The sequence below is a fragment of the Camelina sativa genome, chromosome 4 (assembly GCF_000633955.1).
Source record: "Camelina sativa cultivar DH55 chromosome 4, Cs, whole genome shotgun sequence".
NCBI classification, from domain to species: Eukaryota; Viridiplantae; Streptophyta; class Magnoliopsida; order Brassicales; family Brassicaceae; genus Camelina; species Camelina sativa.
Genome location: NC_025688.1, coordinates 19,122,215 through 19,147,111, shown reverse-complemented (window position 1 = coordinate 19,147,111; position 24,897 = coordinate 19,122,215). Strand labels below are relative to the sequence as shown.

The 24,897-nt window shown below is 34.9% G+C and overlaps 5 protein-coding genes and 1 pseudogene across 5 annotated transcripts; 4 read left to right on the top strand and 2 right to left on the bottom strand.

Annotated features, from left to right (window-relative positions):
- LOC104781204 lies at nt 1,162–1,878 on the bottom strand. Its single transcript, XM_010505807.1, has 2 exons — nt 1,632–1,878; nt 1,162–1,546 (listed from the first exon to the last, which is right to left on the bottom strand). Exons 1-2 carry the CDS (start codon nt 1,750–1,752, stop codon nt 1,275–1,277), a joined length of 393 nt encoding a protein of 130 aa, XP_010504109.1. The 5' UTR covers nt 1,753–1,878; the 3' UTR covers nt 1,162–1,274.
- LOC104781203 (29 kDa ribonucleoprotein, chloroplastic) lies at nt 2,827–5,462 on the top strand. Its single transcript, XM_010505806.2, has 5 exons — nt 2,827–3,356; nt 3,543–3,644; nt 3,971–4,426; nt 4,515–4,625; nt 5,157–5,462. The coding sequence occupies exons 1-4, from the start codon at nt 2,964–2,966 to the stop codon at nt 4,578–4,580; spliced, it is 1,017 nt and encodes a 338-aa protein (XP_010504108.1). The 5' UTR covers nt 2,827–2,963; the 3' UTR covers nt 4,581–4,625; nt 5,157–5,462.
- Nucleotides 10,862–13,963, top strand: LOC104781201 (cytokinin riboside 5'-monophosphate phosphoribohydrolase LOG4-like). The gene is made up of 7 exons (XM_010505805.2): nt 10,862–11,281; nt 11,728–11,825; nt 11,935–11,965; nt 12,251–12,350; nt 13,219–13,289; nt 13,393–13,536; nt 13,631–13,963. Exons 1-7 carry the CDS (start codon nt 11,159–11,161, stop codon nt 13,709–13,711), a joined length of 648 nt encoding a protein of 215 aa, XP_010504107.1. The 5' UTR covers nt 10,862–11,158; the 3' UTR covers nt 13,712–13,963.
- On the bottom strand, nt 14,025–16,357 carry LOC104781200 (annotated as a pseudogene).
- On the top strand, nt 16,595–17,407 carry LOC104781199 (60S ribosomal protein L12-2). The gene has a single exon (XM_010505804.2). It carries the CDS (start codon nt 16,692–16,694, stop codon nt 17,190–17,192), a length of 501 nt encoding a protein of 166 aa, XP_010504106.1. The 5' UTR covers nt 16,595–16,691; the 3' UTR covers nt 17,193–17,407.
- Nucleotides 22,182–24,074, top strand: LOC104781198 (aquaporin PIP2-1-like). Its single transcript, XM_010505803.2, has 4 exons — nt 22,182–22,565; nt 23,068–23,363; nt 23,500–23,640; nt 23,733–24,074. Exons 1-4 carry the CDS (start codon nt 22,259–22,261, stop codon nt 23,850–23,852), a joined length of 864 nt encoding a protein of 287 aa, XP_010504105.1. The 5' UTR covers nt 22,182–22,258; the 3' UTR covers nt 23,853–24,074.

Sequence of the window (24,897 nt, the reverse complement as noted above, 5' to 3'; positions counted from 1 at the left end):
GAAAATTTCACACTTCCGATAGAGTAAAGAGTACTAAGAACTTTCAAGTTTTGCAGAACTTCATTATGTTTTACATATTTAGACTTTAAAGTGACATTTTTTTTTTCACACTTTCTACAGTATTAAATAAATTTGGTGATGATGAGAGTAGTTGTTCTGAGTTTATAATTTAGGAGAATTGGTTTAAGGTTATTTTCTCCAAGAACCCCTAAAAGTCTAAGCTCAAACTCGTTTTAAGCATCCACAAAACACTAAAAGGATAGATAAAGCTCTATAACATATGACAAAAATATTACCTCTATTTGATGCATTTATCATGTTGTATATATTTTAAAGATTCAAAATTGTGTTTTCTCTCTAAAAATAGAAACATGTGTTCCATTCTCTTAGTAATATATATTTGCATATAAAATCAGTAAAAGAAATTCTCTAAAAAATAAAGGTTGTGGCTCTGTAATCATGGGTATCGATATGTGTCCTACATGCCTTTTTCATGCCGAATTATGGAAAACTTCACACTTCCGAGAGAGTAGAGAGTAATAAAAACTTTCAAGTTTTGCAAAAAAATTGGAATTACTACTTTAAAAAAATGACGGCCTTGTTTTGGTTTGTATATTTATGACCGACTAGTTTTTTCTGTAGAAGTTATTTTCTATTATGAGCATCAACGTGTGTCCTACATGTCTTTTTTTCGCGCCGGATTAGGTACAATGGATTATGGAAAATTTCACGCTTCCGACAGAGTAAAGAGTACTAAGAATTTTCAAGTTTTGCAGAACTTCATTATGTTTTACATATTTAGACTTTTAACAGACATTTTTTTTTTTTTTCACAATTTCTACAGTATTAAATAAATTTGGTGACGATGAGAGTAGTTGTTCTGAGTTTATAATTTAGGAGAATGGGTTTAAGGTTATTTTCTCCAAGAATCCCAAAATTAAAGTATAAGCTCAAACTCGTTTTAAGCATCCACAAAACACTAAAAGGATAGATAAAGCTGTCTATGTAGAGAATTAGAATTATAACAACGATGGACCATAACAAGTTGTAGATCTGGTTCTTGTATAATCATTTTTGTTCTTTTGGTCAGATTTCACTAATCACCATTTTCCATTTACCACACCGTGGTCTCTGTTTTGCTTTTGCCTAGACTCTAGAAACTGTTGAAACTAGGATCTTTTATTATAAAAGTTGTACAGTTTAAAAAAAAAAAAAAAAACACATTCAGAAGCTGATCAACTAAATATGCTCGAGAAAGAAAATTAAAGAAAAGTTCACTTGACAGGAGCAAGAAGGGTGTAGAGAAGGAGGAATGAGACAATGACGATGGCTCCGATAAGTGTGAACCTCGGACTAGTCCAAAGCATTAGATTAGATCTCTCTGCTTTTTTAATGGGATCGATTTCTTCCGACGCCGGATAATCCGATCTCGGGGGATTCCAAGTCACGTACTTGTCCATGTTGAATTGAGAGAACAATGTCTTCTTGCTCTGTTTCTTGAAACTCTTCCACGCCTTGTCCCAATCCGTCGACGATCTATCACCACCTGACATCAAATCAATCGAACCGAATCAAACCGATTCCAATCCAAACTATATAACTCTTCTGGGGTTTTTACGAGAATCTCTCACCGTCTGCGTTACGGGGAGGTTCGTTTTTGGAACAACGGAATCTTGAAGAAGATGAGAATCTTGGGATGATCCGGCAGATGTAGGGAGAGTTTAAGCCGGTGATTTGAACAGAAATGTCCATTTTCCCGATTCCGGTTCGGCCAAACAAAACAAAAAAAGAAGAATCTGAGTGTTGTTGTTGTGTTCTTCTTCGATTCTCCGCCGGACAATGTTCCTTAGCCAGTTTCAATCTCTTGTTGTGTCTTCGTTGGTGACACGTGGCAATTAATGGGACCCCTAATTATTATTATAAATTCTGAACCGAACTGGTTATTTTACGGGTTTAAATCTGGTTAGGGTAATACCCGACCGACCCGGAAATTGACAAGTCTAGCTTAAGCGGCAGTAGCTGCTACCTCAGCAACGGAGAGCTAGGGTTTTCGTATGGTTTAAGAAGATGACATCTTTTATATCGAGCCTAATGTTAGGCTAACTCTGTAACTCATGACTACATTCATATGTGATATGTGTTTATCTTTGATTTCATAATTTTCATTTACAGCAAAGGAAAAAAAAAAAGTAAAACTGTTCATATCAATAAGAAATCCGTTACACAAACAAACCTCAAAAATTATTATTTTCAAGAGGGGTTGTTACAACTTATACATGGTTGGTAAACTTATGAACAAGTTGATGATCCATACTTATAAACAGTCTCTAGTTGCATATTTTTCCTTTGGCTTTTAGTTATGGCCTTATCTCCTCACCAGACCCGCTCTCTCTTATTCATCTCCACTGTCCATCCTCATTGGACGGACCAGATCCTATAAACTTCACTCAAAAGACTAGGCTACCCCATTGTAACCGAAACACAATAAAAAATTGACTACTCTTTATTGAAAATTTCCTCAAAAAATTCAATACTTTCAATGTAGTATTAAATATTTTCTCAGTTCATCACTAACACAAAAAAAATTATAGTTTTTTTTCTTCTTTTATACTAATAAACTAAACAAGAATATCACTTATATATTTCATTAGAATATACTATATATCTATTAACAATTTTGGCTTGTGTGAATTTTTTTTACCTCAAAAAGTAAATTTTTATTTATTTACAGATATACAAATTTTTAGGGAAAAAAATTATAAAAATATCCCAAGTGGGAGAGATATTTCAAGAGGATAAAAGATTTTTTGCCGATAAATATCAAAAAGCTCTCACAGTTTCTTATCTCCACTCTCACAAACCCTCTCTCTCTCGCAGCAGAACCCTTTCTAAAACCTTATCTTCTCCCCTTAAGAGCTTATAGCTTCGAGAGAGCAAAATTCTCAAAAGCTAAATAGCCAACCATGTCTGCCTCTGCTTCTTCTCTCTCCGCTTTCAAACCTAAATCCCTTCCCCTCTGCGTTTCCAGGCCCGCCGCTTCCGTCTCCGTCTTGCCTCCTTCCCTCTCCTTCAAACTTCACTCCGACCACCTCGTCTCTCTCTTCGCTTCCTCCTCCTTGAAATGCTCTTCCCCCGCTGCTGAGTACCAGTCGAGGTTCGTCAGGAACGTTGCCGTGTCCTCTGATTTCGAAGTGGAGGAAGATGACATGTTCGCCGACGGTGACGATTCGGCCCCTGTGGAGCGTAGCTCCTTCTCTCCTGACCTTAAGCTCTTTGTTGGTAACCTTTCTTTTAACGTTGATAGCGCTCAGCTCGCTCAGCTCTTTGAGAGCGCTGGAAATGTTGAGATGGTTGAGGTGAGATTTATATTTTTTAGGGTTCTCTTTTTTTTTTTCAGATTTGGATTTTTAACTTCTTGAATCGTTGTTGATGGATATAATGGTTTGAATCTGTTTGTGTAGCGTTATTAGTGAATCTTGTTGTGTCCTCTGTTATAATGGAGAGTGATGTAGGATTGTGTTCATTTGATTGATATTTTATAGGTAATCTATGACAAAATGACTGGACGGAGCAGAGGTTTCGGATTTGTGACAATGTCCACTGCAGCGGAAGTTGAGGCAGCTGCTCAGCAATTCAATGGCTATGTAAGAACATACTTTTGGTTCTTTGCTATAGTGTTGCTTGTGTGGATTGTTATGTTTTTAGAGATAGCTAAATTTTGCTGTTTTATCCTCTGTTTAGTTTTGTTGGGACTTTATGGTTTATGTTTTTTTTTCTGTATTTCTGCCTATAAGATGCATCTTCGTCCTTTGATGAAATCTGTCTCAACTATTATGTCATTGTAGTTTCTTATTTGGAGATAGAAGTTGCTGAGATCATTGTTGAACGTTTTGTTTTAGCTGTACCGTCTTGTGCATTGTGGTTGTGGCTGTTTTTTTTTTGTTAATTACTTTGAAATGAACGTTTTCAGGAATTTGAAGGCAGACCCTTGAGAGTTAACGCTGGCCCTCCTCCACCTAAGAGGGAGGAATCCTTCTCCAGAGGACCAAGGAGTGGCGGTTATGGTTCTGAGCGTGGTGGGGGTTACGGTTCTGAACGTGGTGGTGGTGGTGGTGGTTACGGGTCTCAACGAGGTGGTGGTTACGGTTCTGAACGAGGTGGTGGTTACGGAGGGTCTCAACGTTCCAGTTATGGTTCTGGATCAGGGTCAGGTTCAGGCTCAGGCTCGGGAAACCGTCTTTATGTAGGAAACCTCTCTTGGGGTGTGGATGACATGGCTCTTGAGAACATGTTTAATGAGCAAGGAAAGGTTGTTGAAGCCAGAGTCATTTACGATAGGGACAGTGGTAGATCTAAGGGTTTTGGGTTTGTGACACTCAGCTCTTCACAGGAGGTTCAAAAGGCCATCAATTCTTTGAATGGTGCAGTAAGTATCATCTCCTTTCTCTTTTTGCATAATACACGATCATTACTTCTTACAGTAAGATAAAACATCTGTTACTGCTTCTCTGTAGGATTTGGATGGAAGACAAATAAGAGTCTCAGAGGCTGAGGCTAGGCCACCAAGAGGCCAGTTTTGAGCGGCCACCCCACTTCACCTTCTCAAAAAATGCAGATTCTGGAGGGTAAGACTCTCAAATTCTCAGCCATGTTCGAGCANAGTTTTACTGTATAATCAATTCTCATATGAAACCAATAGGAAGAGGAAGAATTACTTGAATTGTGTACTCTGGTTTGAAACCAACGGTTTGATCCGTGCATATTCGTTCCTTGTTTTATGAAATCAGGTGTCAATGGCCCTAAACGCTAGTACATACAGAGAGGCTATAATACTATATATTGTTAAAGGGCTTCAGAGGCAGAGTTCTTGAGTAACTACCTAGTCTTGACTCAATCCCGGCCCATTGGGAGCCTTATAAGTAATCTAATACTAATTTCCCTTGCACGTTAATATACCAAAATTAATAATGTCTATGATGAATATGGTGTGCGGTGCCGATGTCATCGTGAGGAAGGTATCTTGGACGTCATTAACTTGAACAAAACAATAATACTAAGGAAAAAGAAAAAAAAAGAATTGGTTGAACTTGAGCACGGAAAAGTGGAGAAACAAATGGGGCATAGCAAAATGACCGAAAGCAGAGGAAGGAACANAGGTTCTTTGAAGCATATGGGGTTAAGAGTGAGAAGATGGCGGTTTCAGTCAGTAACTAAAACTCACTGCTGCTGCACGCTAGGCTTTATTCCGCCTTAGATGTATGAAGATCATAAAGGAATGGTCTTTTTTTTGAGAAAGATAACAATTAGGTTAAAGCAGAGACCCCTGTTTTCTTGTCTGTCTGAATCCTGCGGTTGATTTTAGTTGGATTTGCATTTTTCTTCTTCCCTTTTTTGTTGGTATTTTGACACCTTTGGCTTTTTTGGAATATGAGAGTGTGACCGTAGCAGTCTATTTTGTTTAATGTTTTTGATCTTCTGTTCTAAATACTAGTTCATCTAAATTCTTAAAAATTCTCAAAATGAAATTTTTTGTGGAATGCTTTTGTGGTTGTATATACAGTAAAACCTCTATAAATTAATAATGTTGGGACTAAGACATTTTATTAATTTATAATGATATTAATTTATTTATAAATTAATAATTATTATTTTATAGTGTAAATTAATAATTATTAATTTATAGATATATTTTTAATTGTTTATTTTTTAAAAAATTATGAATTGGAACAACTATAGCAAAATAAGATTAAACTTTCGGATGTTATAAATTTTATGGTTTAGGAATTGAACTTGTAATATTTAGAAAGCACTATTTACAATAAATTACAAATATTATAGACAAATTGACTTATACACATGAGACACATAAATTCAAATCTATGAATAATAATATCAATTCTCCTATTTTAATAATCTGTCAAATTATCAAATTGTAAATGATGCATATCTAAAAATTAAAACTTTAAATTTTAATTATTTGTATGACATGTTATAAAATATTTTAGAGATATTATTATAGGTTGAAAATACAACATTACAATTGTTCTATAGAATTGAGCTTTAGGAGAAACATACACTATTATATCAGTATATATATATATATATATATAAATTTACATAATTATTAATTTATGATATTATTGGGACCATATTTTATAAGGAGATTTCAAAAAAATTATTATCTTATTATCTTATCGAATATTGTTAATTTTTACACTGGCCCGACTTGGGACCAGCAAAATTTATTAATTTATAGAGTATTAATTTATAGAAGTTTTACTGTATAATCAATTCTCATATGAAACCAATAGGAAGAGGAAGAATTACTTGAATTGTGTACTCTGGTTTGAAACCAACGGTTTGATCCGTGCATATTCGTTCCTTGTTTTATGAAATCAGGTGTCAATGGCCCTAAACGCTAGTACATACAGAGAGGCTATAATACTATATATTGTTAAAGGGCTTCAGAGGCAGAGTTCTTGAGTAACTACCTAGTCTTGACTCAATCCCGGCCCATTGGGAGCCTTATAAGTAATCTAATACTAATTTCCCTTGCACGTTAATATACCAAAATTAATAATGTCTATGATGAATATGGTGTGCGGTGCCGATGTCATCGTGAGGAAGGTATCTTGGACGTCATTAACTTGAACAAAACAATAATACTAAGGAAAAAGAAAAAAAAAGAATTGGTTGAACTTGAGCACGGAAAAGTGGAGAAACAAATGGGGCATAGCAAAATGACCGAAAGCAGAGGAAGGAACATTGAAGTGAATTAATGGGGAATATTATGTCTCAAAAATAAAGAACACAACAAATACATTTATGTCACTTTGCTCTTTCTACAGCATACTTCTACCACTCTTCCTGCCTACAAGTTAGGCCTTTCTCTTCCTTCTTTTTCGTTTTGTCTTTCGTATATCAACTTCAACCTTATATTAATGCTTATGTCTACATACACGTACGTACGTATGTTATAGCTAGGGACGACGTGTTTTATTAAAGATGAGTAATGTTATAGAGATATAGGTGAAGTCCAACACTAGTTCAGATCTCTATAACACAAATTATATTTACGTAAGAAAGAAGAAAAAAAACATAATTTAAAAACAATTCCCTTAATCAAACTCGTATTCTTTTATGTGTTGTGATCCTTTAATCATCGAATATCTCCTATGAAAATCACACACAATGTCCGTGTGAATTAGGGGGATATGTGAATCCTTTAAACCAACTATTAAGCCGTAGTAATTAAGAAGAAACATGTCGTTAGAAACGAATATTCTTTAGCCTTTAATTTAGAATTCTTTTTTAAATTTTATTTAATATTTGTACACAATGATTTACAAATCGGCCTATATATTAAATAAGTGAATATCTATTCTTGTGGCCGGTCTGTTAATTTGATTTAACAACAATTTGTAACTTCTCTTTCTTTTTTTGTGTGTGGAGTATATTTAATAAACATATACAGTATATGCATGTCAAGAGTGTAGCAATTTCTGTGATACCAACTTTCTATATATTCAAGATTAGCGATATGATTTATGAAAGAGTTTAAACTGAAAACTGTGAATTGATAACAAATGTATGAGAGGTTTATACTTCATTTTCATAATTCACATAGAACTTTATTGCATGCCTCCTAGTCTACCTTTTATTTATTTTGCTGGGTACTTGCACTACAACCATCTCTTAAACAATAGTATATCGAAGTATCATTCAAGAATATTCTGTTTTTCATTAATTTTTGTGGTTTAAAAGTGCTATCAGTAGTGTAATTTAGGTTTTTTGTGTGTGTGTGTTTAACACTAGTTTAAGTTATTTACTCCCATGACATCCATCATTAAGTATAATTTCATCATGAGGTAAAAGTAGTAGTCTCATCTATGTCAGTTTCGGTTTCAAAAGAAACAGAGTTTTTCAACGTGGAATGATAGGTAAGTAGTACACTATTCAACTCTTTGGGAGATCAATCAGGTTAGGTAACTAATTATGTCTGGAAACTTAATCATATTTACTAAATTAACATATATATATATATACACACACCATAATGACTGGTGTACTCTCATGGCAGATTTTGGGCGGTCGTAATTGCAAATGGGGGCCCTTGTTTGTACAGCTGCAGTGCATATGGTCGTCATTAGGCTCTTTCATTAACATCAAATTTAATACAATTTTGTTGGAAATCAAAGAAAAAGTAAATTGTCTGATAGAGACTAGAAAGCGAGGGGCCTTTTCACTGCTCTTCCTGCTTCTTGTGTATTCGGCGCCAGCACACACTTTTTCTACAAACATCCATCATATGCATCCATCAAATGGACCATATTTATTATGCTTTTTTATTTGTTTCGATTTTTAATAAATTTTTATGCTGTTAAGATAACTTAACCATGTTATACTTCGAGTTTGTTTTTATTTGATCAAAAATTAGTTCGAGTTTAAAACATTATACCATCGCACGGGATAATTTATGGTGAATCAAATTAACCGAGTAGTACAATTCTCTTGGTATCTATCTAAAGATAAACTTTTGTTATGAAATCAAAACCAAAAGCAAATGAATTAACTAATTATGTCGTTTTACACTATACTACCAGTCTACCATCATAGTATTAGTATATTCGATTATAGTAGTAAAATAGAATTACAAAATTAGGTTTGAAAATGAGAAACCCAAGAGGAATGTGGAGTGCAGTAAGAAAACAAAACAAAAGAGTTAAATCCGCATGCAAGCATGCAGATACAAATACACATTGGTTTCAAGAAGTACTTGTTTGTTTATAATCTCTAAACCGCGCGCACAATAGAGTTCTTGGGATTGCATTTAAAAAAAAAAGTCTAGTTCTTGCACATTAATTATATTCTCTGTAGTCCAATTAAGTATGAGAGAGTATGGGGTTAGTACAGTCCATTAATGTCCGTGGAAGAAAACAATTTAGTAGCCCGTGGTTTATAACAATGAGCTGTGGTTCCATACTACTATGCCTTGTAGTACTAATTAATTAAGATCGATCATTTAATAACCTAAGAACACAGTTCCATACTACTATGCCTTTTAGTACAACTTCATCATCAACTCTTCGAAAAATAACAGTTCAAATATATTCACTAAATCCATATTTTTTGGGAGAAAAAAACATGAAAGTTTGCTTCTTAATTTGCTTCTTTTTCGCTTTTGTTTTCACGTGACGTGTGGAAAGCGATGTCAAGAAGGTTTCATGTTTTCTATATACCTCATCATTTGAACAAACTTGCATATTATACTCTATATATCTTACACTGTGTCTTGCTACTTTGATATATAAGTCATTGCTTCGAAGCCAAGCACAATCAATTTTTTACATACATTGACTACATTGAACCAAGCTCCACGATCATAACCTCTACCCAGCATGGCAACATTATATTTATAGTATTTTTGTAAACCTATTTTCTTTCGAATTAATTTCCAATAACGTCATCCTCTATTAGGGATTTCTAAATTAAATAAAATCGTTTGTTAGCACATATTGGATCCTTGTAATAATATATCATTGTGGTGAATAACGAATAATTTATACATAAAGCCATATTCTAACATATGCGGATATAATTTAAAATAAATTAATAGGAAATGGCCATGGATTAGAGAGATATCCATTATCCAAATGTACAGGGGATATGGGTAAAGCCAAGAGAGCTTTTGATATCTACGAAACCATTATCATTAGAACAAAAAAAAAAGCAAGAAAAGTGGAATATAATTAAATTTATTCAAAAAGAAATGTTTGATACGCATAGAACAAGATGGAAGGAGGAGATTGTCTACATATAGGGAGGGTAAACGAGACTACATTGATAATAAAAAATGGCCATATATAAAACTCATTTTGTGTTTCTTATTTCAATCATCAATGGCACATTCCTCCATAACCCAGACATCATCATCTCCTCTAGTTATACATATTATGTGATGGAGTATATATGCTACATGTTTGTGTATCAATTCCTCTACTCATCACTAGTTTTGATCACACCTTCATTTAAATATTAGAGAGTTGAAAGTAAATTATATTTGGACCCATCTTACATGTTCAGATATATGTTGACAATGAAATTTATATTTTTATTTTATTTTGATTGTCGAAAAAAAAATGAAAAATTTGTTCTGTTCTAGAAAAAGGGAATCAAAAAGTGAGGTAGCTTTATATTTAAATCAGTTTCTTTAATCGAAAGATGTTTTCTTTGTCACTTCCCATTATCATCGGCACGACAAGTTTTAAATCGTCTTAAACAAACATAGAAAAACATGTAAGGAATATTTCATTTTCAAGTATCCATGTAATTTTCTTATAATTTTGATGTATATATATGAATTATGATTACCATATAAATTTGATTTCAAAAATGAGTTTAATTCAATATCAATCTCTCTAAAAGATCGAATGCTTTTTTCTTCTATACAAAACTAAAAAAAAAAAGCTTATTTGAAAATTTTGGTAAATTCATATGGTTGCATAAATCTCTCTCATATGTAATCTTACACTGTCAATAAAACATCGATCCATCCCATTTTAATTCTTCTTCTTTCTTCGGTTCCAAAGTCTTTGGAGTGAATAAGTAGATGATGTACATTTTTTTTTATACCCTATATTTATATCCAAAGAAAATGGGGGTAAGCCTACTTACTAATAATAATAAGTGAACTTTGGCCAACAACAAAAAACACAAAGAAGTGTGGTCCACGCGTGCCAACATGAACGGGTGGCTGCGACGCGCGTGCTTCAATCTCTCACGTGTGAAAATAATCCCAAATATAAAAGAACAAAAAACTCTTTCACCCCCATAAAAATAATGAATTTTGTGACGAGAAAACGCACTCTGTCTAATAACTCGGAGTAGTATAATAACAATCCCCCAACTTGAAAGCTTTTAGTAGGCACAAAAATAATAACACCACCACAACTCTCTAAGTTGTTTCCCTTCTTCTTCACCTTCTTTGACACTTGTACGATTTGTACATGTCGCTTATGTTTTGTAAGGAAGCAAAACCCAAGTGAGAGATTTCATTAACAAACCCCAAAACTGTTTTATTTTGTCTTTCATAAGAGCAAAAAAAAAGTTCCGATTTTTTTTTTTGTTTTTTTTTATAAGTTTGAGCTTATCGTAATCAATGGAGGTCAACACTAAAACCATGCAAAAGTCAAAGTTCGGAAGAATCTGTGTGTTCTGTGGAAGCAGCCAAGGCAACAGAAGCAGTTACCAAGATGCTGCTGTTGATCTCGGCAACGAATTGGTATTCTTACTTTACACACATCTTGGTCTTATCTCTCTCTCTGTGCTTCTCTACTCTGTTCTTTGAGTTTTTACTGTTTATTATGTTCACCAGATGTTTGTGAATATGTTTGTGTGTGTTTTTTTTTGCAAAATGCAGAGCGTTTCCTCTGTTTTCTCTACTTTTAAAACGTTCTTAAAATATGTGATAAACCTTCAAAGGTATTGGTGATGAATTTGTGCTTCTTTTGATAACTCAAAAAGGATTCTTTTTTAACGTATCTCATCTTTTATGCTTTTGGAGCCCACATTTATATATATATATATATATATCGCATGAGAATGTTTTCGTCTCCAAATTTGATAGTACGAATAGAGAGTATCTTTTGATTTTACTTCCTTTATGTCTCAAATGATCTGTAATGAGAAAAATGGTTTTAAGTTTCTCTGTTTTGTTTGCTTTTACAGGTTCTAAGGAACATTGATCTAGTCTATGGAGGTGGAAGCATAGGTTTGATGGGTTTGGTTTCACAAGCTGTTCATGATGGTGGTCGTCATGTTATTGGGTAAATTCTTCATCATCTAATCCATTAACAGATATTTTTAGAGGATAGTATACAGTTAAGATCGATCAACTAAGACTCTTTTTGCTCATCATTCTTGTCATTTCACCAGAGTTATCCCAAAGACACTGATGCCTAGAGAGGTACGCTTGCTATAACCCCTGAGGAAGAAAGTTTGAACTTTTTAAGTTTGCTTATTGAAAGAAAAAAACAGTTTCAGTTAAGACAAAAAATAAGATGAAGTGGTGCTTCCTAACTAAAGTCTTGCAGTGAATTTTAAAATAAGCCAATTTGCTAACAATGCCATCATTGCTTCTGGTCATAGAACAGTCTAAAGCTGCTTTTTTTTGTGTTCCTTTTAATTTAGTTTAAAGTTTCAAGATTAGTTACTATTTTTAATTTTGGATGCTCTTTTTGTTTTTTGGCAGTTGACCGGTGAAACAGTAGGAGAAGTAAGAGCAGTTGCAGATATGCATCAAAGAAAAGCAGAGATGGCTAGACACTCTGATGCTTTTATTGCTTTACCAGGTTAGTATTGATTTCTCAAAATCTTTTTTGTTAGTCTTGAAATTGTGTTCAAAGTCCCATCTGTTTTTATTGTTACTTTTGTTTTCTCTCTATGTACGTTTCTCTTACAACAAGTTCAGTTCTCTAAACAAGTAATGATTATGTAAGATAAAAAAACCGGTCAAGTCTAGTGACAGCATTGTTTAAGAATCTAATTAGCATCATATTTAGGCTTTTTAAATCCTTAAACTGTGGAAAATCTAAACATTAAAGAAGAATAAAAAGTGATTAAAAATAGCACCGAAAAGGGTTTAACTCTTTTGACTGATTTTGCCAAAGAAGATGGAAGAAGAATATATTGGTAAAAAACATGTTTTGTTTCTTGGTCAAACTCAAGCTGTAGTGTGAAAGCAACTGTTTCAAGTTTAAAATTTTAAAAGTATATTCGTTTGCTTTGTAATGATTTTTGGGTTTTTATAAGGACAAAATATTGAATACAATAACCACAGATGCCTTGACCCATCCACATCTCGCGCTGAAAATTAGACCAATCTCTGTTTCTTTTTTTACTCCTTGCCTTTTTACTTGGGAGCTACTTCTCTATTTAGCTTGTGTATAGTGTAACTGTGACCAAAGTTTTATTTTTTCTTACCTGTTTCATGTTAAAAGACAAAAGCCTGAAACAGTTTCAGAAAAAAATATGTTTTGCCCATCTAAGGAAGTCTTGTTCTTCAATCGACCCTGCTTTATTTTTTGTAATCATGTCCATTTGTAAATACTAAATAGAGTCATAGGACAATTTCTGCAGATGAAGCATATTTTGGTGAATTGACCGTTGAATAATAATAATGTTTACGGATTATAATGTCTTCTGCTTAAAAAATTGCAGGTGGATATGGAACACTTGAAGAGCTTTTGGAGGTCATAACATGGGCTCAGCTTGGTATACATAACAAACCGGTAAAGACCCATCACTATGATCATTCTAAAGATTCAGACTTTAGTGAACAATTTTAAACCCAAAAAAGTCATTAAAAGCTAATTATCATTGTCTTTCCTGCAGGTGGGTTTGCTCAATGTTGATGGATACTACAACTCTTTGCTCTCTTTCATTGATAAAGCCGTTGAAGAAGGGTTCATCAGTCCAACTGCACGCCAGATTATAATTTCTGCACCTACCGCTAAGGATCTTGTTAAGAAGCTGGAGGTACGTGACAATTGGCATTTTAATTGATCCAAAAGATTATCAAATTGAAAGCATATAAAAACCGTGTTGTTGTTGTTGTCGTTGTTGTTTGCAGGAGTATTCGCCTTGCCATGAAATTGTTGCGACTAAGCTTTGTTGGGAGATAGAGCGGATCGGCTACTCTTCTGAAGACTGATATTAATCAGGATTTATATAAACATATAACTATCAATACTTGATGTCAAGAGGATTTAAGATGTATCTTAGTTAAGGAGGGAAACAGATTTTGAAGATCTATAAACTTTTGATTAGGAGGGTAAACTAAAAAATTTCCACTGGGGGAGGAAAGTCTTTTGTGTAAATTACTACTTGGCTTTTAACTCTCAAGTGTTCTCTTATGTCTAAGAATCACTCTTTATCTGTAACTCAACCGAGGAAGTTTAACACCTTTTGGCTTTTAGTTATATGCAAAACTTTTCATGCCAAGGAACCAAAATTTGATCTTCATATAGAAAAGCGAATCGATTTTATTATTTATACAACATCTGACAAAACTAAACTCACACAAAACAAGTAGTTTTCACTCTCATCGTTACAAAACAAAGATTCACACTAATTACCTTACTCTAATCTCTACGCTCTGTGCCCTAGTACAATCAAACATATCTGGTTAGAAACTTAGAAACTAGACTGATTAATCTTCTTCGTCAGTTTCACCATGATCATAGCAAAACTCTGAAGAACTAGATGAGTTCTCAGCTTCCAGACCCTTGAGCTTCTGGATTGCCTCTTGAACATCAAAGAAAAGGGCATCTTTAGCTGCTTTAATCGAATCCTTCTTCTGAATTTCAATAGGTCTTATGTTCTCTTTCCCGACAAATCGAGTTGACTCTGCTTTTCTTTTAGCTTCCCTGGTATGCAGATGATCAATGTACCTCTCATGCAATGCCTTGTTTTTAACCTGTTTCAGTACTGGAGGGCTGACGAGAGCTGTTTGGTCTTTACTTGAGCAAGGCACTGGACTTTCAAGGATTTTCGGAAGACTTTGCCTTTTCTCTTTTGGAGTTGAGAGAAAGTTCCCTGAGATGCTAGGCTCAAGAACTGAGAAGAGATCAAATCCAAGACCTTGATCCATATGATTTTGCTTCTCTAGTAGATGCCTGACCGTCTTCTTTGAGAGATTGGTTCTGCGCTGTCGTACCTTAGTCTTTGGTGAATTGGGTTTCAGTAGTTTGCTTGCAGAGAGTGAAAACTGCGGAATCGTGGATAAGTTAGTTTTCCTGGATCTTCGAGGCTGATGTTGACGAGGAGTGATCAAAGCTGGAGTTCACTCTATCAAAACATTCCTGAGCAGATTTTCCAGGTACCATCTTAGCAACTTTTTTCCAGAAATGTGGACTCGGCTTCACTGTCAAATAAGCTCCCTGTAAAGCTAAATCCAGCTCCTCTGTCCATCCACCTGTCTCATGCTTCTTCCTTGTCTTCAATCCTCCTTCTTCTTCATCTTCTTCTTCATCTTCCCCCTTACCCATTCTCTTCACTTCATCAGCTTTTGGCACAGCATTTTCGTCATCATTCGGCTTTGTAATTCTCTTCCTTTTCCTCTGACTAAGACAGACACTAACTTCTTCTTCTTCTTCTTCACTATCATCACAACCTTTAAACAACTGCTTAGTCCGAGGACGAAGACGACTTCTACTTCTATCTTTAGATTTGACACCATCTCCACTTTTCCCTTTCTCAGATGAAACAGATTTCATACTACATCTAATCAAAACACCTTTCCCTGTCGCATGCTTTTTCTTTGTCTTCAATCCTTTCTCTTTCTGCTTACCCGTTCTCTTCACTTCATCAGCTTTTGGCACAGCATTTTCGTTCTCATTTGGCTTTGTAATTCTCATCCTTTTCCTCTGACTAAGAAGACAGACACTAACTTCTTCTTCTTCTTCTTCTTCTTCTTCTTCTTCTTCTTCTTCTTCATTATCATCACAACCTTTAAACAACTGCTTAGTCTGAGGACGAAGACGACTTCTACTTCTATCCTTAGATTTGACACCATCTCCACCTTTCCCTTTCTCAGATGAAACAGATTTCGTACTACATCTACTCAAAACACTATAACTTGATTTCTTCCCAGTAGAATAGGAAGAAGAAGATTGATTCACAGATCCTCCTCCTCCTCCTCCACTCAAAAACCTAGGAGACCGTCTCAGACCACAAGAAGACGAAACAGTGGTGGTCGACGATTTCGTGCGAGAAGAAGATGAGGTCAATGCAGACTTCTCATTTTTGTCACCGGAACATTCCCTACTTGAAAGCCTAAGAGACCGTCTCAGCGAAGGAACCCCATCACTCGAAATGTTCAATCCCGGAGATTTTTTCGAACTCGAATCTCCAAATGGACTATCCAGTGAGTACACTAATTTCTTGGATAGTTCTCGAAGAACTTCCCGGCGAGTTTTCTTCGGCGGCTCAGAGAAAAAGCCCAGATCTTTCTTGGGTTTCACTTGACTATCTCGATTCTGCATAGAGATTAGCCTAGCTGAACGACGAGTCGGTTGCGGCAAGACCACGGTGGCTTTTTTTCTCGTCATAGCAACTATCTGAAGTAAAAAAAACAAACTTGTTGATAAATCTCTCAAACAACATACGAAATTAGTGAAAATGGCAAATCTCAGAGACGAATTAGACAAAGAAAGAAGTACCCGGAACAGTGATAATCGCAGATCTGTAAAACCCTAGAAAGCTTGGATTTTTGATTTTGCCTCTCGATAGATTCAACTTCTTCCGTCGTCACTCCTCCTTAACAGTAACCTCTCTATTCCTGGGTGGGTTAATTGAGAAGTTGATACGGTTCAACTTAACCGACTATTTACAAATCAAACCAGTAAGAGAACCGAGATTTTGATTGTACCGAAAGATGATTATTAAGTATAAACGGGCATAGTCGAAAAGATAAAAGACAAAGCCCATATAAATACTGGACTGGGCCGAAACATATAGAAAGGACAATTTGGTAATTTGAGCATAGGAACGAAAGAAACCCTAGTTTCGACCACTTAATACGTTCCTCTACTTCAAAAAACCCTGAAAAGCTCATTTCGCAGCAGCCTCTCTCTTTTCGTTTTAGCCACACTGAGAAGAAAGAAGAGCGAAACTCTCCATTTCACAGAACCATGCCGCCGAAGTTGGACCCGAGCCAGATCGTCGATGTGTACGTCCGTGTAACCGGAGGTGAGGTCGGAGCCGCCAGTTCCCTAGCTCCAAAGATCGGTCCTCTCGGTCTCGCACCGAAGAAGATCGGAGAAGACATCGCCAAGGAGACGGCCAAGGAATGGAAAGGGCTCCGTGTCACAGTGAAGCTGACTGTTCAGAACCGTCAGGCTAAGGTCACTGTCGTCCCATCAGCTGCAGCTCTCGTCATCAAGGCGTTGAAGGAGCCGGAGAGAGACAGGAAGAAGGTGAAGAACATTAAGCACAATGGTAACATCTCATTCGATGATGTGATTGAGATTGCTAGGATAATGAGGCCAAGATCTATCGCCAAGGAGCTGAGCGGGACTGTGAGGGAGATTCTTGGAACGTGCGTCTCTGTGGGATGCACTGTTGATGGGAAAGACCCTAAGGATCTTCAGCAGGAGATTCAAGAAGGTGAGATCGATATTCCTGAGAATTAAGAAAAAAAAAAGCAACAATGGTGTTTTTTTTTTTGTTTTCTCTGATGGGAATTTGAAATGATGTTGTTATCTCTCTGTCTCTCCTTTTTTTTTTTACCCTATTTTGTTTTTGTTTGGGAACTTAGCTGCTATGGTGTTTCAATTAGAATGACTCAAGTTTTGAATTATTATTGTTCTATGTTTCAAAAATCCCAATGGTTCTCTCTCTTCTTCTATCATTTTCGCAATTTAATTTGTGCTTTTTTGTTGAGTTGTTTTGTTTTAAGCTCAAATGTGTCTTTGTTTGATGATTAGTATCTGAAACTGCATTGGTGTTGTATGTTTTGCTCAAAGTTGGGACCTTGATATTGTTTGGACTATGGAATGTGCTTGTTTCGTGGCTAGTGGTTGTAGATGAATATGGGTATTATCATTTTGATGGTTATAAGATGAGAATTTCATGGTGTTTGATTCAATTTCAAGACTGGTTTTTGATCACTGCTTGTTAGTGTTCACTGCATGTTAGTATCCAAAACTAGGTTCTTCAGCAATTGGTTCCATCTTGTTCAGTCTTAGTGTGAATCTCTCTCTCTACGACCTGATTTTGAATAACCCTCCCCCTCTTCTTTTCCTATATTCTAGAGGGTTCAAGTTACTTTTGACTTAAAATTTTCCAGTGACTGTTTAATAGTAAAGGATTTTGCGTGGTTTTTCTTCTCATGGGATGGATAATGGTCAATTGATTGCATTGTCTTTTGCTCGATTTCTGAATGATTCTAAAACAATACTTATTTTGACAAAACAGTTTCTCTTTCTTCCAAATGACTTAGCTTTCTTCTCTGTTTTGTAATATTTTGAGAGAATATGATGAAACATATGCGATGTTTTATATAAAGATTAAGACTTGTTTGTTTTCACTGTTGCACTAAATCATCTGCCCTCACAATATCAGATTCAAGTGTCTAGTTGAATGTTACAACTTTTTTCCCCCTCGAGCTTTTTGATTGTTTATCTTAGATTCTATATATTAGCCCCGGTATGTTGAATGAATAATATGCTCCAGTTGCAGTATAACAAATAGTCTAAAACAATGTGTTTCTGTAAACACACGTAACCAACATGTTTTTAGGGTTTCCTTTGCCTAAACTTTGAACACTTGCTAATTGTATTGCAAAGTAGCATCAAACTTCTCCCCCGTATGGCCCTTTTGCTTTTGGACAGTAGTCACAATCTGTTGATTGAATAATATTTGCTCAACCAAATTGTCTAAAACAATGTATATGGGAGAAGTTAGATATGTGAAAACAGAGCAATCCGATAAAGCCCATATTTACAAACGAGAAAAATCTGAGAAGTTTGATTGCTCAAGTTCAAGTGAAAACAGAGCAATCCGATAAAACCCATATGTACAAACGCCTTCACACCTTGGTGGAGTTTATGTTTTGGGTTTTCTATGCCTAAACATGGAACTCGTACTCATAGCATAGCAAAGCACACCATCAAACTTCTACCATATGCGTATGCAGAACAAACGTCAGTCCTAGATAACCAATCTGACAACAATGTTGAACGGCAAGGAAGAATTATGATTGCTTCATCATTTATAATTTATCGATAAAACGATGGAGATATAAATTTACTGATTTTGAATATGTCTTTTGTTGCTATAGAAAAGATAACTTGATCACAGCCATTTATTTTTGTTTAACCTGAAACAATATCCTTTCGACTTGTATAAGATCAGTGACAGTAACTAATAATAAAAATTCATATAGTGTTTAGGAAATTAGGAACCACTCGTTTTCGCATTTAGAAATGGTCCAACCTAAAATAGAATAAGACATTGTGAAAATGGAACGAAAATTATTAGTCAAGAACGAAATCTTCTGTCATGTTTAACGACAAAACAATGGGTGGTAAAAAAGAACTAGTGATTTTAGTGAGGTATTGAGATTTTCTAGTTGATAAATGTCTTATATATATTGCCAACGGGTGAGGCCACCGTGAGGGAGTATAAATGAAACAGAGGGAGTGAAAGAAAATTACTCTAAATGATCATATGGTGATGGGCGAGAGCTAATTGGCTAAATGACTATATTTTTCTTACATTTTTTTTTTTTTTGCAAAAAACAAAAAAATGGTACTATTATGTTCTTGATAACATAATTATAGCACGACTTATCATTTCGGAAAAAAAAAACATAATTATAGCACTTTATTTCATTCTGAATAACAGAGGGTACGTATTTAATTCATAGCATGTGTATTCTAAAGACGTGGCTTCCCTAACCCTAATACGTAACTCAACAAAAGACAATCTGGGTGAGACGTCACTGTACCCCCAAAAAGGCACATTATTGTACAAGACTGGCCGCAAAATTGGACCTTTGAGAACCCATCAACAAAATAAACGTTGAGAAATTGATACGAGTGTAACTTCTTTGTGAGAGTACAAAATACTAGTAACGAAATATTAATAACTGTATACTTTATAGTGAGTCAGTGACTATATCATGAGAAGCCATATAGAGTATATTGTTATTTCACGAAAAATTAATTAAACCCATGTTCTTGTGGTAAAAATCGGATCTACGATGTTCTTGTAGTTAAACCTGTTTGCATTTTTAACAATCTACCATTATTAAAACAAAAAATAAAATCTCATGTGATATCTCTAAAACATACAGTAAAAAGGTGTAAATTTATTTAGGACTAGAATTTCAAATTTAGTCGCTACTAGTAGTTAATACTTTATAGTGAGTTAGTGATACTAGTAGTTAATAATTTTGTGGTTTACAAATTACAATGATCAACGACGAGTTTGTATGACTATTATTTTCTACGCACAAATATTAGTCGGACGTTACGATATAACATTTGGATGTACATATATATACCAAGTGATTATCATTGAATTGTATGTAAGTATAATAAAGTTTTAATTTCAAAGAAAGATAAATCGAAATATGTTGTTTCGAATTCGACTTTAGGTTGAATGACTAGTGGAGAAAAACTATGCAACATAAAACTATGAATAGATAAGGTTAATGCTAGTTTTTCTATGAATAGAAAGTGTAAATTTACCAATTGACAATAGAACGAATTAGATAGAAAATTCTAATTGTTTATCTTAGAAAAATATAAACAAAAATAGACAGCTGACGTGGAATATTCGTCTAATAGTAGCCGACCAACGTAGCCAAAACGATAAGGTTTGCCACATGGCAAAACTTTAACCATGGAACTTCATCTCCTTGTCTTTGTTTTTTTTGTTCGTCACATTTTTTATTTGGGTTGTTTTGTCAACAACATATTTTTTTATTTTTTTATTTTGTTCAATTTTCGTTTTCAGTCTGTTGTGTCACTTGTCAGCGATTTTTCGAATTGCGCAAGGAAATTGGAATTAGGATTGAAAGAAGAAAAATGCAAATGATTGGTAGGGTCTACGTAACGTGGCGTATTGAGAGTGGTTGAGTTTACACAACGGCTGTGCTGAGTTGGAATACATCAGAATGGACGGTGATGATACGTTTGTCGGGGCAATAGGGTCGGGAAGAGTCACGCGCGCCAGCCACCCTTTCACGTGTCACGTTTTGCCAACACAGCCACATTAGTAAGATTTTTAACCTTGAGTGGGAATCTCGACCCACCCCCACAAAACGGTACCATAACTTTACACCCTGGTTTTAGAGTGTGATATACCAACGACAATTATGGATCGGGTTCGTTTAGGCTTTGGTTAGTTCATGTTAGATCTTAATCCTAGAAAAAATTATCAACTAGTTTAGTATTGAAACTACAAAGGGATTCACTGACATATATCTAACACTTGATCTTAAGACTAGAAAATATTATACGTAATTAGAGAATGGCCATCGTTTTGGAAACAATGTGGAGACAACAAAATTGTTCTGTACACGTAAAGTAACTACACCCAAATTTTGTTCTGATGATACTGAACCAATAGCATAACTAGCCATGCTTAGTTGGAATGAAGAACTTAGCCATGCTTCGTTGTAGCAAAATAAAGTTTTGGAGTTTTGTTATGTGTTTTGAAGAATGAAAGTGCTGATTCGATTAAAAGTGATCGTAAAATTATAATTTTAAAATGCAATGGAACAAAAAGTAGCGGCTTTTCAAATTGTGAAAAATGACAGGCTATGGTATTATAAGACAAAAAGAAGAGAGCACCATATTGATTGATAGTATAGTATATTGGGTCGGTCTTAAAGAAAATGACATTTAGGTGATGGGGCGGCGAGGCTAAGTTAAAGTAACCATAAAACCTCCATTATTTACCCGAAAACAAAAAAATAGAAAATTTTGAATGACACAAAACTTATAAAATATTACAAAGTTGTGGTTCTGATAGCTCTCCACCATCATCATCATTCATCACTGATTGATATACCTCCAATTTCTAGGAGATATATAAAAAACAACTATAGTAATATATACGAGTGGATATAAAGTCTTGTCTTATGATATCATAAACTAACTAATCCCATATCATTATTATGTATTTACAGAGTAGATTTGGATCAAATTTTGTTGTCATGGACTTGGTTCAAAGAACTACGTAAAACTCTACTAAAAACGAATATAACTAATTAAACTCAAAAAAATTAAATCTACTTATTTATTTGACTATTTCAACACTTAAAAAAAAAATAGGGTTCTTGTCTAAATGTATGATATAGATTATATGAAGCAATCATTAATTAGAATTGGTTCGAATTTTATTTCAGGACAGCTAGCTTATAATCATTTTGTCAAAGCTTTCGTCACAATAACTAATCATAATCATATAACTTTTTTAATTCATTTAATTTATTAAAAGGATAAAACAAATTCCCATTCCAAAAACAAAACCTTAGACATAGAAAAAAAAAAGCCATAATATAACGTTTACAAAAATACATTTAAAAATATAACAACAAAAAAAATATACACAAAAATAAAGTAATTAACAAGAGAGGAGAGCTCCCACTATAAAAACAGAGCACATGTTCCTCTCACTAACCACTCAACAGAGAAGCAAAAAGAAGCCCTTTGGTTGAAAGAAGAAGAAGAAGAAGAAGTTAACTATGGCGAAGGATGTGGAAACCGTTCCCGGAGAAGGATTTCAGACAAGAGACTACCAAGATCCTCCGCCAGCTCCATTTTTTGATGGGGCGGAGCTAAAGAAGTGGTCTTTCTACAGAGCAGTCATAGCCGAGTTCGTAGCTACTCTCCTCTTCTTGTACATCACCGTTTTGACAGTCATCGGTTACAAGATTCAGTCCGACGTTAAGGCCGGCGGCGTTGATTGCGGCGGCGTTGGAATCCTCGGTATCGCTTGGGCCTTTGGTGGTATGATCTTTATCCTCGTGTACTGCACCGCCGGTATCTCTGGTATGAATCTTCTTCACTCTTACTTTTGGTCCGGCTAAGTTGCAGATTATCCGGTTTATCTTTGAGTTTTAGAAGCACAATTAAACTGAGTAAGTTTTACTTATGTAAGTACAAGCAATTTCAAAAATTAGACAAGTAAAAAGTGAAATCATAGTATAAATTTATTTGGTTTTAGTCTATTCGAATTTAATTACTTTGCAAGGAAATATTTGTTTTGGTTGAGATCACAATTTAATCGGTTCAAATGTTCGGTTCCGAATCCAAAGATGAAAAACGAGTTATGTATAATAAAACATTAAATATGGGTCATTATAATTAAATCGGTTGAGCTTATCCGAATTATAAGTATACAGTATACATCTCAAGTCTAAGCCTATACTGTATTATTTTGAGCCATTTGACTATTCCGGTCTTGACAATAACTGAAACCGGTTAATTAATTACAGGCTGTGCCTTAAATTGTCAACTGATTACATTTTGAACTCTGTTTTTGTTACCTTAGGTGGTCACATTAACCCAGCGGTGACATTTGGGCTATTCTTGGCACGTAAAGTGTCGTTGCCTAGGGCCGTATTGTACATCATCGCTCAGTGTTTGGGTGCGATTTGTGGAGTTGGATTTGTCAAAGCCTTCCAAAGCTCCTACTACACCCGTTATGGTGGGGGAGCCAACTCTCTCGCCGATGGCTACAGCACAGGGACTGGTCTTGCTGCAGAGATCATTGGTACATTCGTTCTAGTCTACACCGTCTTCTCTGCCACTGACCCCAAACGTAGCGCCAGAGACTCTCACGTTCCGGTGAGTCACTTATATATATATATGTAGTGTCTATTTGATTGTACATACCTAACCAAAGGTCCAAAACCGTAATGGTATTTAATTAGTGTCATTCGATTTCAGTCTTATTAATAAATTTAAATTGATGATATGAAAGGTGTTGGCGCCACTTCCAATAGGATTCGCGGTGTTCATGGTACATTTGGCTACCATTCCCATCACCGGAACCGGAATTAACCCCGCAAGGAGTTTCGGAGCTGCCGTAATCTATAACAAGAGCAAGCCATGGGATGACCACGTAAGACCTCATTGTTTCTCCATTATATTCAGCTTATTATGGTAATATTAGGGAAATAATTATTTTGAACTTTCTTTGATGAATACAAACAGTGGATATTTTGGGTTGGACCATTCATTGGAGCTGCGATTGCTGCATTCTACCACCAGTTCGTTCTGAGGGCTTCAGGTTCTAAGTCTCTTGGATCTTTCAGAAGTGCTGCCAACGTCTAAAACCCACGAAAACCAGATTCTCAATAATAATAAAAATGAAGTTGTAATCTCTGTACAAATCTAAATCAATCAATCACTTGCAGTTTTCTAGCATTTTCTTATTTGTGTTTTCTACTTGCTGTTTTCGTGAATTTTCCTTCGGTGTAATTGTTTTTTCTTTCGCTTTTAATCGATCGAGTGAGAGGAACTAAAATCAATGAAATCAAAGATGTTCTTGTTGCATTGTGTCTTTACAATAGTACATTTTCATTACATAGAAGATCCTTAAAAGAAACATTCAGAACAAAAATCTTTGTTAATCTTAAATTTAAATGTCAAACGCAAACGAAAAAAAAAAAAAAAAGAGATGTTTCACTGACTGATCCATATTCTTCTTTTGGTATATTGCTAGTAAAAAATATATATACAGACAGAGAAATTTCTCAAGACTTGTAGAGTTTCCAAATTACTTCAGTAGAAATCTTTGAAAGTGATTCTTATAGACTTATAGTTATAGGTCATTTAACCAAATTAAAACCCGACATGAAGACAACTAGACAAGTATACAACCTTTTAACTTAAAAGAAGTGAACAAAACACACTCTTCCATCACACGAGACTTGTTTGGTTGTTTATAGCAAAAATGGCATAGCAGAATGGCATATGAATCTGTTTATACTATAATTTGCGAAGGTTGAATAAACAGATTCATCTTTGATTCGCTAATATGAACAGCAGAATTTCATCTTTTGATTGTAATAAACAGATTCATAATTTGTAGCTAGTGTGATGGAAGAGTTAAAAACAGATTAATAATACTAGTATAAACAGTTAATAAAATTCTTATTTGTATCCCTAGTGGCTAGTGTATGGCGGCCTATTTGTAGTAAATGGGAGAGATTGTAACGGTTTAGAAGTAACCGACCTAACGCAAAAGAGAAGCTTAGAGAAAGGTAGGAGAGATCAACAGACGAAAACCTTCAAGCGCAAGGAATCCCTTTTGAGTGAAGTAAGTAACATTACTAAACCGATATTTTATGGGTCGACTAGCGTGGCCCATTAGTTG

What these genes read in the sequence shown, in the direction of transcription:
- LOC104781201 (XM_010505805.2), top strand. Translation starts at nt 11,159, where the DNA reads ATGGAGGTCAACACTAAAACCATGCAAAAGTCAAAGTTCGGAAGAATC. An exon ending in TTGATCTCGGCAACGAATTG is followed by an intron (nt 11,282 to 11,727) that starts GTATTCTTACTT and finishes TTGCTTTTACAG; the next exon opens with GTTCTAAGGAACATTGATCT. An exon ending in TTGGTATACATAACAAACCG is followed by an intron (nt 13,290 to 13,392) that starts GTAAAGACCCAT and finishes TCTTTCCTGCAG; the next exon opens with GTGGGTTTGCTCAATGTTGA.
- LOC104781204 (XM_010505807.1), bottom strand. Translation starts at nt 1,752, where the DNA reads ATGGACATTTCTGTTCAAATCACCGGCTTAAACTCTCCCTACATCTGC. An exon ending in ACCTCCCCGTAACGCAGACG is followed by an intron (nt 1,547 to 1,631) that starts GTGAGAGATTCT and finishes ATTTGATGTCAG; the next exon opens with GTGGTGATAGATCGTCGACG.
- LOC104781203 (XM_010505806.2), top strand. Translation starts at nt 2,964, where the DNA reads ATGTCTGCCTCTGCTTCTTCTCTCTCCGCTTTCAAACCTAAATCCCTT. An exon ending in GAAATGTTGAGATGGTTGAG is followed by an intron (nt 3,357 to 3,542) that starts GTGAGATTTATA and finishes GATATTTTATAG; the next exon opens with GTAATCTATGACAAAATGAC. An exon ending in TCAATTCTTTGAATGGTGCA is followed by an intron (nt 4,427 to 4,514) that starts GTAAGTATCATC and finishes GCTTCTCTGTAG; the next exon opens with GATTTGGATGGAAGACAAAT.
- LOC104781198 (XM_010505803.2), top strand. Translation starts at nt 22,259, where the DNA reads ATGGCGAAGGATGTGGAAACCGTTCCCGGAGAAGGATTTCAGACAAGA. An exon ending in CTGCACCGCCGGTATCTCTG is followed by an intron (nt 22,566 to 23,067) that starts GTATGAATCTTC and finishes TTGTTACCTTAG; the next exon opens with GTGGTCACATTAACCCAGCG. An exon ending in GCAAGCCATGGGATGACCAC is followed by an intron (nt 23,641 to 23,732) that starts GTAAGACCTCAT and finishes GAATACAAACAG; the next exon opens with TGGATATTTTGGGTTGGACC.
- LOC104781199 (XM_010505804.2), top strand. Translation starts at nt 16,692, where the DNA reads ATGCCGCCGAAGTTGGACCCGAGCCAGATCGTCGATGTGTACGTCCGT.